Genomic DNA, 18084 nt, shown 5'->3' with positions numbered 1-18084 from the left:
CTAAGATAAACTTTGGTTGAGTCAGGGTCTTACTCCTAGTTACATCTTTGGCCAAAATGATGGCCATCCCTGAGTCAGTAGATAGAGTTGTGCCCTCCTGGGCCACCTGTAAGGAATTCAAGAAGTAGTTTCCTAAAGGATTTCCAGAGGTACAAGCAGTAGGGACACCGGTGTTGAGTGGGCAAGGGATTGGGGGATAGCTCAGTATTAGAATGTATGCTCAGCATGTATGATGTTTGAGGTTCAATCTCCAGAACTAGACACAAGGATTAAAAAACAAGAAAAAAAGAGAAATCAATACCACACCTGGCTTAAGTTTGTAGCTCTAAAATGGTACTCATGATAATAGAGTCATTCTTGATTTCACATCAGCTCCTGGCAGAAGAAGTGATGCAGCAGAGAAGGTTTCAACTAACCTCAAGACTCAAAGAATGGATTGTTTGATGCTGAACATTTGATGAAGATTTAATTAAAAAGGTGTATTTATGAGCCTGAGTCTTGTAGCATGAAACACCTGATACTATGGAAATTAGAATTTTTTACTGGACTCACAGTTTCATTTGTAGGACATAAAACTTCTTGAATATAGAATAGAAATTTGAGCATTTTGGAGCTATTTTATTTAAGTTTTCTAGAATGGAAACTTGTTTGATGGTTATTGACAGAACAAAACAAAAAAACAAAACTAGGTGCAGAGTCTACATTGGAAATCATGAGGGTGTTAATATTGTTGGTACTCACCTTGAAGGGGAAAAGTCTGAGAGTGAGGTAATTGTACAATTATGAGGTATGGTGGATATAGCTCCTTTCAGTGGGCCTTATCTTTGAGTTGAAGGATGGACAACTGGGATGATAACGGCACTGGTCTGCTGTTATGGTTTCTGTCTAGGAGTCTCCCAAAAGCCTCATGTAATCATGGGGTGGCTTCTAGAGTTTGTGATTAATTCATAATCCAGTGCTTGGATTATGGGTGTGAGTGCTACACCAGCCTTGGGGGCTAATTGCCTGAATACAATAGAAGGGAGAGAGGCTTGCTAGCAGCCACAGCCACTGTTCCTCCCTTTGCTCTTTGCTGTTTTCTGCCTCCATGAACTGCTGACCTCTGCCATGTGCCACTCTGCCTGGGAGCCAGCCAAGTATGGACTGAAACCTCCACTAACAGAGCTAAATAAACCTTTCCTTCATTAGTTAATTTGGGGTGTTGGGTATTTTGTTCTAGCAACAAGAGAAAAATAACCAAACCATCTGCTTTGGGAAGGCATTTAAAAAAAATCCTTTTTGAAACCTTTTATTAGATCTTAATAATCATTTTAAGATTATCTTGAAATTTCTGTCTGGAATCTTCAATTTTTCTACTTTGTAGTGCTAGGAACGCTAGAGTTTTAGTCCCAGATACTTAAAGAGACTGGAGTGAATAATAGGTCAACATAGCCCACTGCTGGAACTGTGACTGCTCCACAGCTTTTTGTGTGTCACAGACCTGCTACCCATGCTGCTGTGTTATAAATAAGGTAGAATCATTTTGGTTAGGAATAATTCAAATAATAAATTCCTCATATTCATGATCCCCTCATTTGGTGAGTTACAATGATATTGAGTTTATACTGTAGACTATGCACCATACTGATTTCTGTGGATATAGAAATGAACAATTTATTTGTGATCTTCCAGGTGTCTGGGATCTAGGGAAGATGAAAATGTAAATAAGATACTCTATGTCTGTTTATGTGAGGAAGAGCTGTTAGCATAGAAAAAGACCTGCATGAGAGGAATCCTAAAGGGGCATTCATAATTCCACTGAGGGAAAGATGTGAGGCAGAAATACTTTGGAGGGAGATGATCCTTAAACAGTGACATCATTTACAAAGAGTGTGGTTTATGAAAGTGCAGTAGAAATACAAATGAAGAAGGATGGTGAGAGGTTAGGTTCTGAGTTTAGGTTTTATATACTAAAAGATGATAAATCCTGAGTAATTTAAACAGGAAAGTAGTATGATCAGCTTGACATTTTATTTTGTATTTTTAGTAAGTGGTTCTTTCACCTGGTCCTAAAGTTTAAAACAATAATATAAAAGGATATACAGTGAGAAAAATTTCACTAAATTACCTTCCTCTCAAGCAACTACTGTGACCAGTGAGTTACTCAGTATACTAAGTGCCTGCTTTGGCAAGCACAGGGACAAGGGTTCGATCCCCATCCTGTATTCCATGCTGGCCTTGCCCCTGCCCCCAGCGTGCACTGAGCCAGGGCAGAGTTTGGGTGTGGTGGTGCACACCTGTAATCCCAGCACTGTGAAGACTGAAAACAGGAGGATCACCACGAGTCCCATCTGTGTAGTGAGATCCTATATACCCTGTAGACCCTGTACTAAATAAAATAATAATTCAGTAGAAATGAGAATGTATCTGTATTAGTCGGCTTTTCATTGGTGATCAAATACCTGACAAAAACTGTAGTGGGCCCAACTCTGACCTTCTACCTGACCAAGGGCTAATAAAGATGAAAACACAAAGAGACACAGAATAGGTCAAAATATAAGGGCTCAGGGCTCTTGCTTCCCTCTGACAAAGAGCCCTGAGTAACTGATGCACCTTGGCCTTATTCACTCAGTCATGGGCACAAATAGCAACACAGGGTTCATCTGTCTCCCACCATCCATGGTACATAGCCCAGCAAACAACAGGATCTCAGTTGGATTAATTTTTTCTGCAGTGTGTCACTACGCACTCATGCCATCTTTTCCCTAGGGCTCACAGACGAGGCCAGGTAGGCCTTAATCTTCCCATCTGGTCTTCCACAGAAAACAAAAGAGGAAAGATTTATTTTGGTTCGCATTTGCAGAGGTTTTACTTCATGGCTGGCTGACTCCATTGATGTGGGCCTGCGATGAGGCAGAATGGGCAGCATCATGGTGAAAGGATGAGGTAGAGCAAACTTGTGCATCTCATGGCAGTCCTGAAACCGAGAAACAGCTAGAGAGGAAGGAGCTGAGGGCTTGAAGTTAAGTCTCCAGAGCCACATCCACATGAACCACTCCTTTCAGTTTCATCTCTTTTTCTATCTTGTCCCAAAATACCATCAAATTATATATATGGATCAATTCCACTTGAAGTTAGAGCTCCTATAATTCACTTTGTTCCTTAGGAATCATCAACTCTCATTTGACTTTTGGTAGGACATTTCAAATCCAAATTATAACACTATAAAAAAATAAATGTATAAAGAAAAAATGAAATATTCTCCTTGCTTCTGCAGTTTAACCGTGAATAGATTTGCTATTTAGTATTCTGGGCCTGTTCCACTGCATGTACAGATTTCTAACATGTAGAGTTTTTACTAAAGAGATTACTTTGCTAAAGAATTTTCATTGCTTTTTGTGACTCCTGATGTCACCTTCAGTGAGAAGTAGAGTGATTTTGGTGAGTTGACAGTGTCTGGTGGGGATTTGCTACCCACTGGGTGCTCTCTTTGTGCCAGGCACTTTATGCTATACCCAGGTACACCTGGCCTGCAGTGCATGACTTCCTGCATTTCCCCTTTCCCTGCAGATGGTCCTCATCCCTGCAGGAGTGTTTACAATGGGCACAGATGATCCTCAGATAAAGCAGGATGGGGAAGCGCCTTCCAGGAGAGTCGCTATTGATGCCTTTTACATGGATGCCTATGAAGTCAGTAATGCTGAATTTGAGAAGTTTGTTAATGCAACTGGCTATTTGACAGAGGTAATGAGGGAGAATTTGTTTTTTTCCAGAACCTTTAAGAATGTTTTAGTAACAGCAAACATTGATGACCACTTTTATTATGTGCTCAGTACTGTGTTAAATACTCTTATATATGTGTTTGGCTTAATTCTTCCCACTAGTCCCTTGAACTAGGTTACATGATAAGTATCAAACTAAGAATTAGAAAGGTGATTTATCCCAAGGTACACGGTTGGTGTGGAGCTGAGACTCAAGCTTGAATAGTGTGACCCCAGGACCTATGTTCTTAGCCATATGTGATATTGTGTTAATACTTTGATATGTGACATAGCCATTGTCTCAGGATTTTTGAAATAACAGCATGTGAAGTAAAGCTGCTTTGCCTTCTCATAAATTGCAGTTTGCTTGGTCCAGAAGCAGTACATGTTTTCTAAGTGATAGATACAGAAGTGCAGCTTTTCATTCTTGTGGTTTTATTCCAGGGTCTTTACAACTCATAAACTGCAGTGTCTCAGTATCAGGCCTTATCCTGTGGTCACTGAGTACAAAGTAAGGCCCTGCAAGTGGCTTTTTTGTCCCAAATGGGACTCATATTGGAGAGGCTTTCTAGTTTGTAGTTTGTGCGTGTCTCTGTGGGGGTCTTTTTCTTTTCTTTTCTTTTTCTTTTTTTTGTGGAACCGGGGATTGAACTCAGGTCCTTGCGCTTGCCAGGGAAGCGCTTATTCCACTGAGCCATCTCCCCAGCCCCTAAAATTCCTCCTTCTTTGTCTTCTTCTTCTTCTTCTTCTTCTTCGTCTTCGTCTTCCTCTTCCTCTTCTTCTTTTTCTTTCTTTTCAGAACCAGGGATTGAACTCAGGCCCTTGCACTTGCCAGGGAAGTGCTTATTCTACTGAGCCATCTCCCTGGCCCTCTGTGGGGGTCTTAAATACACTTGTTTTTACAAAAATTTTTCTGTTCTCTTATATCAGAAATGTCTTCAGTTTATGGTCTCTGTCTCCCTCTGTGTCTCTGTCTTTCTCTCTCTGTCCCTCTTTCCCCTCTCCCTCCTTACCTTCTCTTTCTTTTTTTCTGCCAAAAGTCCCTTTAAAGTAGTTAATTTGAGAGTCAATTCCAAAAGCAAAACAACATTCACATTTTGTTTTGCACTGCCATGTTTCTTTGGAATTCTCTAAAATGTGTAACATAGTTGTAAATCTTGTTTCATGGATATTTGTAGCAAGCAAAATGCTGTGTAATTTTGTTTCATTAAGGATATTCATGGATCCAGTTCCTCAGTACTGTATTCTCAGTTAGAAGCTAAGTTCTAAGGGAAGAAGGTTTTCTTATACCAGAATTCTTCAGGAAGATTACCCAGAAAATGCAGAATTTAGGGTATTCAAGTATATATATGTCCAGAAAAATTATTTCTGGACATTGACTACTTTTTATCTGGAATTTAACACTTCCTTCAGTTATATTGGACAACAAACCATAGTAATTGCAGCACCTATGACTCTTTTTTTGATTTTTGATACCAATAGATAGTACAGAATTTTAAAAATCATGTTATTGCATATATCTTTAAGTATTGTGTGTACCCTGTTTTAACATTGGATAATTATGAAATCTCACACTAGATACTATTTACTATATTAATAAATAACATGCTACCAAAGGATAATTTTTTAAATTTAGTGATATAAATAGTTGTCTTATTAATCTAATGATTTTATTTTATGCCTTTAAATGTTCCACTCTCAGAAGGAAATCCCTAAGCGTTACCATGCTAGCAAAGAGATATAGGGCACAGGACAGCTTCAGAACCTCTGCCGTAGACAAAGTCCTTTATATTTTTATGACAGTTTATAGGTCCCCCCCCACCCATCTTTCAAACTTCATTTTACATCATATGCCTCTTCTTCACATATTCTAGCCTCCCTGGTCTTGTTCTAATTTCTTAAAATCTAAATGATCTTCCCCACTTTATGAGCATGGCTAGTATTTTTCCTCTGCTTGGAATCCATAGCCCCTTACTGCCCCTTTTTTGCACATTGACCTTTTTATTCGAGTCACCTCAGCACACATGTCCTGTCTCAAGGAGTCTTCCTCTGCTCACTCTACCAGGAAGAGATTTGCCTTGACACTTTGACCTTACAAGGTGAAGTGAAGTTTTAATTGTTTTTTTCCTTTCTTTGACTGGCTTGATCTTTGTCTGTGTCCTCACTTTTAAGTACACTAAAGTCAGGGATGATATTGACCTTGTATCATTTTAACTTCAGAGCTGTCATTTAGAGATGTTCAGTACATGTTTATTGAATGAATAAGTGGCTTATATTTTTAGGCATGGTTATGTCACCAGGAGATACACGAAGAACGTCAGGGGGTGAAGAAATGATGATATGCTCCACTCAGAAAAAGAAACTTCAGGCTCTTCTAAGGGCTGAAATATAGGGAACCAGTACTCATTTAATTTCATCTTGTTGTGACTGGACAGGACTAGAGGTTGAGATTTGAGAGTTATTGGAAGTGCTGGCTGTAGTTTAATTGATGAGGTTGAAAGACATTTCCCAGCAGTTGACCAGTGTATTTCTCTTGAACTCCCTCTGTTAGAACCAGCAGATTTAACACAGGCAGGTAGTTGGCTTTGGTTTTGGTTATTTTCCTTATCACATGTCCCCAGAATCAGAATCTCTGGGTCTACAGAATGTCTATAGTTTTAAGAAGCTGATTGAATAATTCCAGCTACATAGAATCAAAGACCTGCTAATCTACTATAAGAAGCACAGAGACTAGGGGCAGAGTTGCAGGGGTAGGAAGAACCTGAAAAATATATTTCTGGAAAATAAGAGCAGTCAGACATGTGGGAAGAAAACTAGAGGAAAGTCAAATGCCAAGGGACAGAGAACTGCCTTTTCAGAATAGGGCCGCATATGATAAAGAGAATCAGGCTGGTGAAGACTCGAGGTGCTGATGTTAAATGCAGTTATTACATGCAGATTTATACCTGCTGCTGAATTTGTCCACTTGAAATTTATAAGCACACTTGATACCTTCGTAGAGATACAGTTTGTCACATTATTAATGAGCAGTGGTATTTTAACTCTTCTAGCTAAATGCTAGAAGCCAAATAGAGAACAAAATTTGGTTATGTAGCATCATGTATACACAATACTGTTATTTCCCGAAGTCATTTTTAGTACTTGGGGAAATACAATTTCCTTCAACAGGGGCAGTCAAGTTCTTAAACGTTAATCTGGCTCAGTTTATAGTCTTGTCAGCTAGACAAGCTTTCAGTGAAAATACTCTGTGTGGAGTGACATTGACCTGTTTTAACAGAAAGTCAGATGCTTTTAACTCATTTCTGAGTCCACTTGAGCAGCCGTAGGAAAAACTAACATTGATTTGGGCAAGATCAATTATTTTAGTAATATGCAAAGAGAATTGTCACATGTAAAACACACTGCTCCAACTGTTTCTGGATTTATTTCCTACCTTCCTTATAGGCTGAGAAGTTTGGCGACTCCTTTGTCTTTGAAGGCATGTTGAGTGAACAAGTGAAGACTGATATCCAACAGGCAGTAAGTAATGTTTAAATAGATTCTCATATTTCTCTGTGCTCACTGGAAAGAGTTTGGGTGAAAAATCCAAACTAAAAATGCTACCTTCCTCTCCCTCATTTAAGTGCTATAGATTTGCCCAAGGTAACAGCCCATAGGCCAGAGCACCTGACCTGAATGAATGTGGCACAGTCTCAGGATGGCATCTGAGGAAGCATCGGGTCAGCTTTGAACTTCTGTCTTGTGTATCCAAGTAACACATCTTGTGAAATAGAGCTCAGCTGGGGTTTAGAATCCTCTGGGTTTCCTTTATAGACATTTCTGAAATGTTTTATTTTTTGGTGTTGTAGCTTTTGGGACAGGGTCTTTCTATGTAACCGTGGCTGGCTTGAACCTCATCCTCTTCTTCCCTCAGCCTCCTGCATGCTGGGATTACAGGTATGCACCATCATACCTCACTTAGAGTGAAAGGATAAATGTAAATGCTTTAAAATTTGATTTTCTAAGCACTGATCTCATTGAAGCTGGTGTGGAGATACTGCTTCCTATTTAAACATTCATGAGGGTTGGGAAGATAGCTCAGTGGCTTAAGTGCCTGCCTGGCAAATGCAAGGTCCTGAATTTGATTCCCTGTACAAAAAAAAAAAAAAAAAAAAAATTCACAAATACACAAGATGAGAGAAGTGTCTGTGAATGGGATCCTCTGTTGTAAATGTTCCTAAGAAACACAGGCAGACAATTGGTGCACATAGACAGGGGTGTACCTAGTCTCATAGAGAGGATCTGGGGATGTGAGGTACGTGTGTTTTCCTCCGATATCATGGAAATGGTAGATTGGGCTTCTAGAAACACCTGTGTGGTGAGTAGAACTTGGCATTCCTCTATTAGCTGTTTTTGTAACTTGTGGTACTTACTTGTGCACATGGAGATTACAGAAGTGTAAGAATAAGGGAAAGAGTAGAGGTAAGCTGGCAAGTTGAGGTTTCATGAACCAAAGAAGGCAGAAAATACAGATGCAGCAGGAGATAGAGAGGGCAGAGAACGGGCCAGTGGACTCAGGGGGGACTGATTAAGACACAGGCACTGAGGACAGTGGAACCCAACCCTAATCTTGCTTTTTGTGCAAGTTCCCTTTCGGTTCTGGCATGAACTTTATCTTAATGTGTTGGCGTCACTTTGTCTTCTCTTGGGAGCAGCGGTGCCAGAGAAACTGAAGTATCCTGGCTCACATTTTCTTTCTTTTCAAAAACATGGGAGGGGATGAAAAAATACAAGACTTAGTCCTAGATCATGTTTTGGTGAGTTGGACCATTTTTAGACAATTTTTTTTTTTTAGACAAAGTTTTGAAAATGTGATTGAGACCCATTTGAATTTTACAGTTTTCCTTAGCGCAAGTTTTTAAGTTTTACATAATCTGATAATCCCACCCCTTTTTAAAAGGGCTTTGTGATCTGTTTGGGCTAGTGCTGGTGTGAATCAGGATGTGGTGCCTTGTTTCAAGATAGGAAGTTCAGATGAGGGCGAGCACTTGCATTTATTTTTGTAATTTGTGCTTTTAGATACACAGTTTCTTACTGGTTAAGAACCTCCAGGCTCACTGCTCATGAAGGCAGAGGTGGTTGCTGCAGGGCTCCGGAGGTGCCCCAGTAAGCACATGGTGAAGGGTGTGCGCTCGTAACTAGGATGCGGACGAGCATCTCTTACCCAGTTGCAGTGTTGGTCGCTTCCTTAAATGCTCATTATGGAAAAGCAAACCTTTTAAGCTTGTTTAGAACGGGTTGAGTGAATAAGATAAATGTATTGATGATGTAGGAGAGCTTTTATTTATTTTTCATCCCCATTCTTAAGCCTGACTTAACATCAGGTGCTAGGCCTTTGTTAACCCAATGTTTCTAGAAATGTTGGATGTGAGCTGGTCCATGGGATAAGTTTAAGAAGATTTTAGGTAGGAGACAAGCATAATTGTGTCCTGAGAAAACTTCTCCTTGTAAGAAAAAAAGTCTCATTTGAGAGCTCATATGGCCTTAATGCTTCATGACACTTGTTAGTTTCTGTCTTTTTTAAAATTGTTTTTACTCTTTTTTTTAACATAGAAAACAAGCTGGAGAATCTCGTCAGGTTATAGTAACTGGTTTAAGTTAAATAATATTATTTATTTTCACGTGATTATTTTAAAAGTAGTAATCTTGTCAGTTTAGTGAAACATTTTCCTTTTTTAAAACAAATCTTTTATTATAAATATACAAATATAGAAAATCATATATGATAAATATGTGACTGACTGAGTTATCCTAAGTTTGATGTGCATAGAAGTATCGCCTAGGTCAGGAGTTAGAATTCTGCTGTCTACTGTGGCAGCCCCATTTGTGTGTTGCCTTTTGCTATCCTTCTCTGTCCCTGAAGTAACCACTCTCCTGACTTTTAAAGTAGATATTTCCTTGCATTTCTTTATAATATTAACATCCAGTATAAATCCGAAGTTTAAATGCTGCCCACTTAAATGTGTTTGTGTGTTCTGTTTTCTTTTTTAAGTGGAATTTATAATTTGCAGGTTTCCCTTTCATTGCCTCTTTCCTTGCCTCTTTCCCACTCATTTATTCACTGAAGAAACAGAACATTTAGCCTGTAGGCTTTCCAGTAGTCTAAATTTTACTGATTGCTCTCTCGCCTTGCAGTTCATCAGTTCTTTCTATTTTGTGTATTACCTGCAATTTGGCAGCTGCATCCACAGTTGATCAGACTCATTTGCAACCCATGGCAAGAACACCATCATAATAGTGTCTTCCTTCAGCAGGAGGCACTTAATCTACTGCTTCTGTTTTGCCATGTTAGCTACTGTTAACACTCCGTGGCTGACTCCATGAATTTATCGGGAGTTATAAATAGCAATCATTTAATAGTTATTTTCCATTTATTAATGGATATATTTTCCCTCCATTTACTATTTTTTTTTTTTTTTAGCTTTTGGTACAGGCCATAGAGGAAAGGTAGATAAATGCTTGAATCTTTATTAGCTGTTCTTTTCCTCTCTTTTTTTTCTTTCTTTTTTTTGGGGGTGGGTGGGTGTGGTGGCAGGGTCTTGCTATATAGTTCAAACTGGCCTTGAGCCCACTTTGTGGCCCAGGCTGGCCTTGAACTGCCAGAGATGTATCTCCTTTAGCCTCTTCCCAGTGCTGGGATTATAGGCATGTGCTGTCACACTTGGTTTCCTAGCTTTTAAAATAATGAATTGGATTCCTGTTATTCTTTAAAGGTAATAAGCTAATCTAGGTGTGGTAGTGCATGTTTGTAATCTCAGCATTGAGGAAACTGAGGCAGGAGGATTGTTGTGAGTTTGAGGTAAGCCTAGGATATGTAGTGAGTTCAAGGCCATCCTGGACTACACAGGGAGACTCTGTCTCAACAAAATAAAATTAAATAAAGCAAACAAACAAAGGTGATGAGCTGTGAGGTTTTTTCTAATTGAATATTTTAATTAAAAATAACTATAGATTCAATGTAGGAATAAAAAATGATACTGGGTGTACTGTTCATCCAGTCATCTCCAGTGATACCATCTTGTATAAAAGTACAGTTATAAAACTAGGAACTCAATAGTTGAATCAGTATACTTATTTTTATGAGTGTATCAGTATGACATGTATACATTTATATATGTATTTATAATATATTTAGCTCTATTCCATTTTATCACAAATATATAATTACCATATTGAAAAATCTTTATGAATCCATACATTTAAACATGTATTTATTCACTTAGAATAAAATTTTTTCTGTTTTTGAGTACTGGTTACCTCTTCAAGCTCCTGTGAATCCTTTTTACTCTCTTTCCTTTTTAACAGGTTTTTTTTTTTTTTTGAGGATATAATTTACATGCTGTAAAATTCACCATTTTAAGTATACCATTCAGTGTTGTTTTGATGTATTTATAGAACTGTATAACCATCACCTCAGTCCCATTTTAGATCCTTTCCATCAGTCTAAAGAGAAAGGTTGTGGCAATTTGTAGTTGTTCCCCTTTCCCACACCCAGCCATGGGTAATTTCCTGAAGCTTTGTTTTTTTGAAACAGGGTCTCAATACATAGTTCCAGCTAGCATTGACCTCACTGTCCTGGAATGTGTGGCAGTCCTCCCAAGTGCTGGGATTATAGGTGTGTACCACCACACCTGGCTTCCTGAGTCCTTTTAAGCTGACCCCAGTAGTCCTTCATGACTTCTTTGGTTTTTCTGATGACAAGGTCTGTCTCTATCTCCTATCCTGGAATTAGCCATTTTTCTAAGAAGTCTGATTTCCAGGATCCTCTCTAGGTTTTATGTATGTTTATAGCTTTTAGGTTGGTGGCTGTTTCTAGGCCCCTTCAGTGGACAGAGCTAAGGTAAAGTAATCCATTAATTTATATTGCTATTGTACTTCTATTTTGGGGTTTTTATACAGCCTGTTCTGTATTACATCTTTGTCCTTCCTCCACAGCAGGAGTCCTGGTTCTCAGGGACACAAGGGATAGAATTAGAATAACCCATAATTACTCATTTATTCTATCCCGGATTGCATATGTAACTAGTCTCAAAATAGCAACACCAGTGCCACCATAACCAGTGTCATTACTGAGAACAGGGCTAGAAAACATCCAGGCTTTTATATATACTTTTCTGTTTCTCCTCAGTTTTAAAATAGTTATACTAGGTATGTATTGAAGCATATGTCTATTGTATAGAGTACTGTCTGCTATGTTTAGACTTAGTCTTACGTATTGATACAGGTTTAATGCTATTTTCAGTGTCTCCCTGGTCAGTTGACTGAAGAGCTCATTCTTTCCTAGGCTCATTAAGAGGTAGCTATGGGAATAATTTTTGTATGATGATGACAGGTTTTTAGTGCAGTTTATAAAGTTTTGTTGTACATGAAATCTTTTGAGTTTTTCTCTTTAGTATCAAAATAATTTCCGTAGACGATATATTAGTGTTGATCATTGTGAGTCAGCATTCTCAGATATCTTTACTCTTTAAGTATTGTCAACATTTTTTCTTAAATATTAGGAAAATTTTGTTATAGTTTACTATATTTTTTTCTGTGCTTTTTTTTGCCTTCAGGAACTCTTTACTCTTTATATGTCTGTGACGTTATTTTCATTGTTTATCATTTTCCTTAGAATCATTTTAATCTTTTTTTATTTTGTAGTACTGGAGTGTGAACACTTGTACTTACTCAGCAAGGGCTCTGCCATTGAGCTATATCCTAAATCCTTTTTATTTTTAATTTTTGTAAGGAAGATTTTGCTAAATTGATTAGGGTAGCCTCGACCTTTGATTCTCATTCTGCATCATCTGAGTAGCTGGGATTATAGATTTGTGCGACTGCGCTTGACTTCTTTTTCTTTAATTTTAAAAATCTCTTTTTTGTCTTTGTGTATCTTCAGTAATATTTTTGAAATGACTGCTTTGTTTCCAGTTTCTTGACTTTGGTGCCTCATCTGAGTTTGTAGGTTATAATTTTATTCTTTCATATATCATTTTGTGTGTGTGTGTCTTTGATATCAAAATAGTATGTTGTGATTTTTAAAGCTTGGATTTTGCTATGGTTTGGGTTTGATTTGTTGCCCTAAGTTTTAAATACCAGGAGCTCGGTCTCAGTGTGTTGGTGTGGCAAGATGGTGGACTGTTAGAGATAGGGGGTACCTATAGTAGGTAAGACTTAGTGCGAGGTGAATGTGTCACAGTGGACCATGCTGCTTGCTGAAGTGACTGATGCTGTAAAAGATCAAGCCTGCTGACTCCTTGGCTTCCTGCCTTGTCGTGTAGTCCTTCCCGTCATGTGTACTTGCACAGTGATCCCATCGACCATGATGTGAAGTGGCCAGGAGTGCCCTCCTCAGAGCCTAGGAGATCAGTGCTGTGCTCCCGGACCTCCAAAACTGAACTGAGTTAATCTTTTTCCTCAGTCTCTTTTTTTCTCTTCTTTTTTCACACTCCAGACCAAACCTAAACCTCTTATATTTTGTTATAGTGGTAGTAAAAGGACTAATGCATCTTCCTGACTGCATTTGTTGTCTGTGATGGTGCTGTTCTGCCTCCTCTTTGTTCTTATAGTAACTGGATTAGATTTCAGTTTGCGTCTTTGCTGTTGTTCACTATTGAGCTATCTTTCTGAACTTTGACAAGGAAAGCTGTTTTAGGATAGTTTTGGCTCCTCACTGACCTCCCTGTTAGCTATCCTTTTTCTTTCTTTCTTTTTTTTTTTTTTTTTGGCAGTACCGGGGATTGAACTCAGGACCCTGCACTTGCCAGGCAAGCGCTTATTCTACTGAGCTATTTCTCTGGACCCAGCTATCCTCTTGCCTTTAAAATATAGCCATTTATTTTCTGAGGTTTTCTGAGTCTCTTTTTCTCTACCAACTTTCTTTCCCTTTTCTTTCTTATCCCTTTGTTTCAGCAGTTTGCTTTTATGCCTTGAGAATTCTTCTTGTATGAGATTCTGTTCTGGAAAGGGCACCTTGGTAGGTCAGTGTTAAGTGTTCATGAGTCAAGACTTGCTTCAGCACCTTCACCCTGCTATACACTCACCCATTACTGGAATGGGCTTAGTTCCTTTGCTTTTAGCTGTTGTTGTCAAACTGTCCAGTGATAACTATTAACTATGTAGGGACTTTCCAGATTCATTGTTCTAGGAAAAACCTGGGTGAGGAAGAGGCATTTAAGGGGAACTTTGCAGATGAAGAGAGACTCATCTTGGAACAATAGGGCAAAGCATCTGGCAGTGGGCCTACTCTGTCCATCTGCTCTAATTATCAAGCTTTAGCTTTGTCTAGTCAAGTCTCAGCTGAGTTTACTCTGGAAAGTGCACTCGGAACACTGTCTTGTCATCCCACATTGCAGACATAGATGCTCTCCATCTGTTATTTGTTTTTATGGCTCTTATGCCTTCTTTTCACACTGTTTACTTCACTTATAATCATAATTATTTTTCCAGATAATTCTTGAATGCTTTACACTATATTAGATTTATTATATGACAGTGGGTGGGAATGTATTATTCATATCTTTATCCCCGACCAGTAAGCACTTAATATGTGTTTGTCAAAAAATAGAAGCTTTGGGCTGGCCAAATAGCTCAGTGGATTAAAGCACCTGCAAGCAGGTACAGGGGCTGGATGTTCAATCCCTGGGCCTTCCAGGCTGACCTGCCCCTGGGGCACACTGAAACCAGAATTGAGAGAGCGTGGTGGTGCACATCTGTAATCCCAGCACTTGGGAGGCTATAAGCAGGAGAATCTCTACGAGTCCAATCTAGTAGTGAGACTCTGAACACCCTGTAGACCCTTTGCTAAAATGCAAAAAAAAAAAAGAAGCTTACTGTTTGGCTATCATGGACTGAGGCATTTAGTTGTTTTTTTTTTTTTTTTTTGCATTTAGTGTTTGAAAGCCCCAGGGGCCAGACCTGGTGTGACCTGTCTCAGGTTGCAAAGTCAGCTTTTCCTTGGTGAGAGACACTGCCCTGGTTATCAGAGTTGAGGTGGGTCCCCAGTAACTGAGTATTTTGAGTAGAGTTCTTAAGGGCTCGGTGATTTGATGAGATAAGAAGGTAATGCTATTTTTTTGTGCCTACCTGTTGAAAACAGTACTTGTTTGCCTGACTTAAGAGTCACTGTGGCTTAGGTCCAGGAAGCAAACAATGATAACCTTGACAGACAAGAGCCCAATATAAATAGGATAACAGCACATATTCTCTCCACCCCATAACTTGCTCCAAGAGGTGATCAGAGTGAGGTATGTGTGAGGCATGCTTGGATCCCAGAGGATATCTGATCTGGACACTTGTTGAAAGTATCCTTAAGTTTGGGTCATTTAAATGATGGATCTTTTGAGGCTCAACTTGAATTAAGAAATAAAAATAATTCTGACATCTCCTGCCCTTGAGTGTTGGGATTTGTATCAGTAACCTCCATGGAGAAATAAAGGTAGACTGTTGAGTAGAAAGTCCTGCCCGAGGATATCCAGGGTTAAGAGAAACCTATGCAAATCCAATAATTTATGATTGATGAAATCATCGTAAGTCTGTGGTACCAAGAGCCATCCTCATAGATTCAGCACCCGGGGTTCGGGAAGGGGAAATGACTTGTCTGAGATCTAGACTGAACTCGGCGAGGCAGTGTTAGTACCTAGGAGCCAGTTTGCCAGCATTCCAGCACAGACCGTCTAACAGATTCTAAACAAGCAAACATATAACTGATATGCTGACAGGCTGTGATTAAAATAACAGGTAATGGGATAGAAAATGGTTAGGGTAGAGTGTGGCTGGGCTCTTTTCAATCTTTTATATGTGCAGTTCCACCCAGTAGGTGACACCTGAGCTGAAACCTCAGCAAGTATGGTGGGTATGACTGTTAAGGAAAGAGTAAAAACAAAGAGGTTTGTGTTATGAGATTAGGATTAGGTTGGAGAAGTAGACAGCCCATGGATTACAGGGAGGTTTGTAGACCTTAGAGGAATTCGGTTTCATCTTAATTTAGGGAGGCTGCCTCCTGTGCTTGGTCCTTTCTGTGTGCTGCGCTTTCTCACATGCACCGTGTTGCAGTGCGGCCAGGTTGCCGTCTTCAGAGCTGTACTCCAGCCACCAGAATCCTCAGCCCAATAAGCCTCTATATATTATTGATCATGAGGCAGTCTGTTTCTTCATTTTAATTTTTATTGCTGCTAGCCTCATATGGTCATAGGTGGGGCTTTTGGGGTGGGGGTTGGAATGCTGTGGTTAAGGATGCGACTGGAACCCAGAAGGGGAATGCTAGGATTAAGGGTGCCCCACTCTGGAGAGAAGGTAAGGGACAGAAAAAAGGCTGCTGTTGTTACTTCTCTGCCGGCCGGTCTACTTTCTTGTGGACTATTTTGGCTGTGTGATGCCCCTCTGCCAAGGCACCCTGCCTGGAAGCTGCTGTGCCTGATCAGAAACATCTACACACTGTGAACTGAAGTATACATTCCTCCATTAATTAATTTGGGTGTTGGGTATTTTGTCTCAGTAACTACAAAGGTATGACAGAACGTTTGCAGTATACAATGGTTACATTCCTCACGAGGAGTTCGTGTAACACATCTTAATTTTGTTTTTATCTCCTGTGCTCCCCTTCTTACTCCTGCCTGTATCTCTATCTCTGCCTCAAGCATACTGGCCCTTACCTCTTTTTAAGAAAAGGTTTTCTGCATCTGTTGAGATGGTCCTGTGGGTTTTGTCCTTGGCTCTGTTAATATGGTGTATTACATTTGCTGATTTGCACATGCTGACTCATCTCCTTATTCCTGGGATGAATCCCACTTGGTGATGGCACATACTCTTCTTGATGATTTGCTGCATTCTGTTTGCCAGTATCTTATTGAGGATTTTTGTGTCTATATTCATTAGGGAGATTGGCCTATAGTTTTCTTTCTTAGTTGGATCCTTCTTGCCAGGAAGTATATCAGCATCTTGACAAAGCTGTTCTCCTTAATGTACACTCTGGCCCTTATGTTAAAATAGAGAGGACAATATGAGAGAGGGCAAAAAAGAGAGTATGAGCATATAGTACAAACTTGTCATTGGCTTCAAGAAGTAGTGGTGCTTGGAAGAATGAAACCCCTGGGAGGTTAAGAGCCTTTTGGTGTTTTTAAGTGAATTTGGATCCTTTAACTTGTTTGTTTATTTCTTTATATATTTATGTATTTATTTACTTATTGGTCTTTTTGAGACAGGGTTTCACTATGCTTTTGAACTCACTTCATAGACCAGGTTGGTTTTGAACTCACATCAGTCCTCCTGCCTCAGCCTCCCTCAGTGTTGACATTATACACGTGTGCCACCAAACCCAGCCCCTTTAATGTATAAGCCTTAGAAAGATACTCCTTCCTCTTGGTTGAAGTTTCTCCCTTTCTTGTCTCTGTGGGCTTGTTTGTTCCTCAGATCCAGACCCTTCCTGGGTGCAGGACACCCGCGTTGCTCCTCACTGTCCTTCTGTTGCTGTTTTCCAGCGTCTGAATGGCAGTGCTCACAGTGGCTCTTCCCGCACTGCGCCCCTCTCTGCCATCGTGGTGCCTCTCTGTCTTTTAGTGTATGCTTTAGCCTTGCCAGCATTTTGTTTGTTTGCATGTTTTGCTTTTTGATGACAACCATTCATTTGGAGTAGGTTGTTTGTGTTGTTTTAATTTGTATTTCTCTGATTGTCAGAGATGTTGAACATTTTTTCATGTATTTAATGACTGTTGGAACTTCTGTGAAGTGTCCATTCATTTCACTTGGCCATTTTTGATTGGATCTTTTATTTTGGAAAGTGTCAAATTTTTTGAGTTCTTTATATAGTTAGTGTATTCTAGATATTAATCCTCTGTGTGAAGAATAGCTGGATGGATTTATTTTTTCTCTTTTGTATGGTAATCTGCATTCTTTTGGTTGTTTTATTTGCTGTGCAGAAGCTGTTTAATTTGATATGATCTAATTTGCTGGTTCTTGGGGCTGTTTCATGTGCACTTAGTGGTCTGTTCAGGAATTCTTTGCCTATGTTTGTCTTCAGCAGATTAAATGTTTCTGTTTTAATTTTTAGATCTTTAATCCATTTTGATTTTATTTTAGTATACAATGAGAGATAGGATCTAGACTCAGTCTTCTGCATGTGGGTAGCTAGTTTTCTGAGCACCATTTGTTAAAAAGGCTATCTTTCTCTATTTCATGTTTTGGGCCCCTTTGTATAGTTTTTGGTTTTTTTTTTTTTTTTTTTTTGAGTCAAATTGAGGGCCGTTTGCTTGTCCGGCAAGCGCTTGAGCCACTGAACCGTATATCTCTGGCAGGCCCCTTTGTTAAAAATCCAGTACCTAAAAGT

The 18084-nt window shown here is 39.3% G+C and overlaps 1 protein-coding gene across 2 annotated transcripts in view; it reads left to right on the top strand.

Annotated features, from left to right (window-relative positions):
• The first annotated feature begins 3547 nt into the window (after positions 1-3547).
• The window catches only part of Sumf1 (sulfatase modifying factor 1), a 66798-nt gene continuing 52261 nt past the window's right edge, over positions 3548-18084 (top strand). For both annotated transcript variants that reach the window (XR_002820758.1, XM_004629530.2), the window contains exons 1-2: positions 3548-3723; positions 7185-7259. Coding sequence is in view for 1 of the 2 variants with exons in the window: in XM_004629530.2 (XP_004629587.1) it covers positions 3550-3723; positions 7185-7259 (249 nt within the window). In the remaining variant the exon portion in view is untranslated. The remainder of the gene's footprint in view (positions 3724-7184; positions 7260-18084) is intronic.

Source organism: Octodon degus, unplaced genomic scaffold (genome assembly GCF_000260255.1).
Source record: "Octodon degus isolate 3935 unplaced genomic scaffold, OctDeg1.0 scaffold00030, whole genome shotgun sequence".
Lineage (NCBI taxonomy): Eukaryota > Metazoa > Chordata > Mammalia > Rodentia > Octodontidae > Octodon > Octodon degus.
This window is presented reverse-complemented; position numbering and strand designations above follow the sequence as displayed.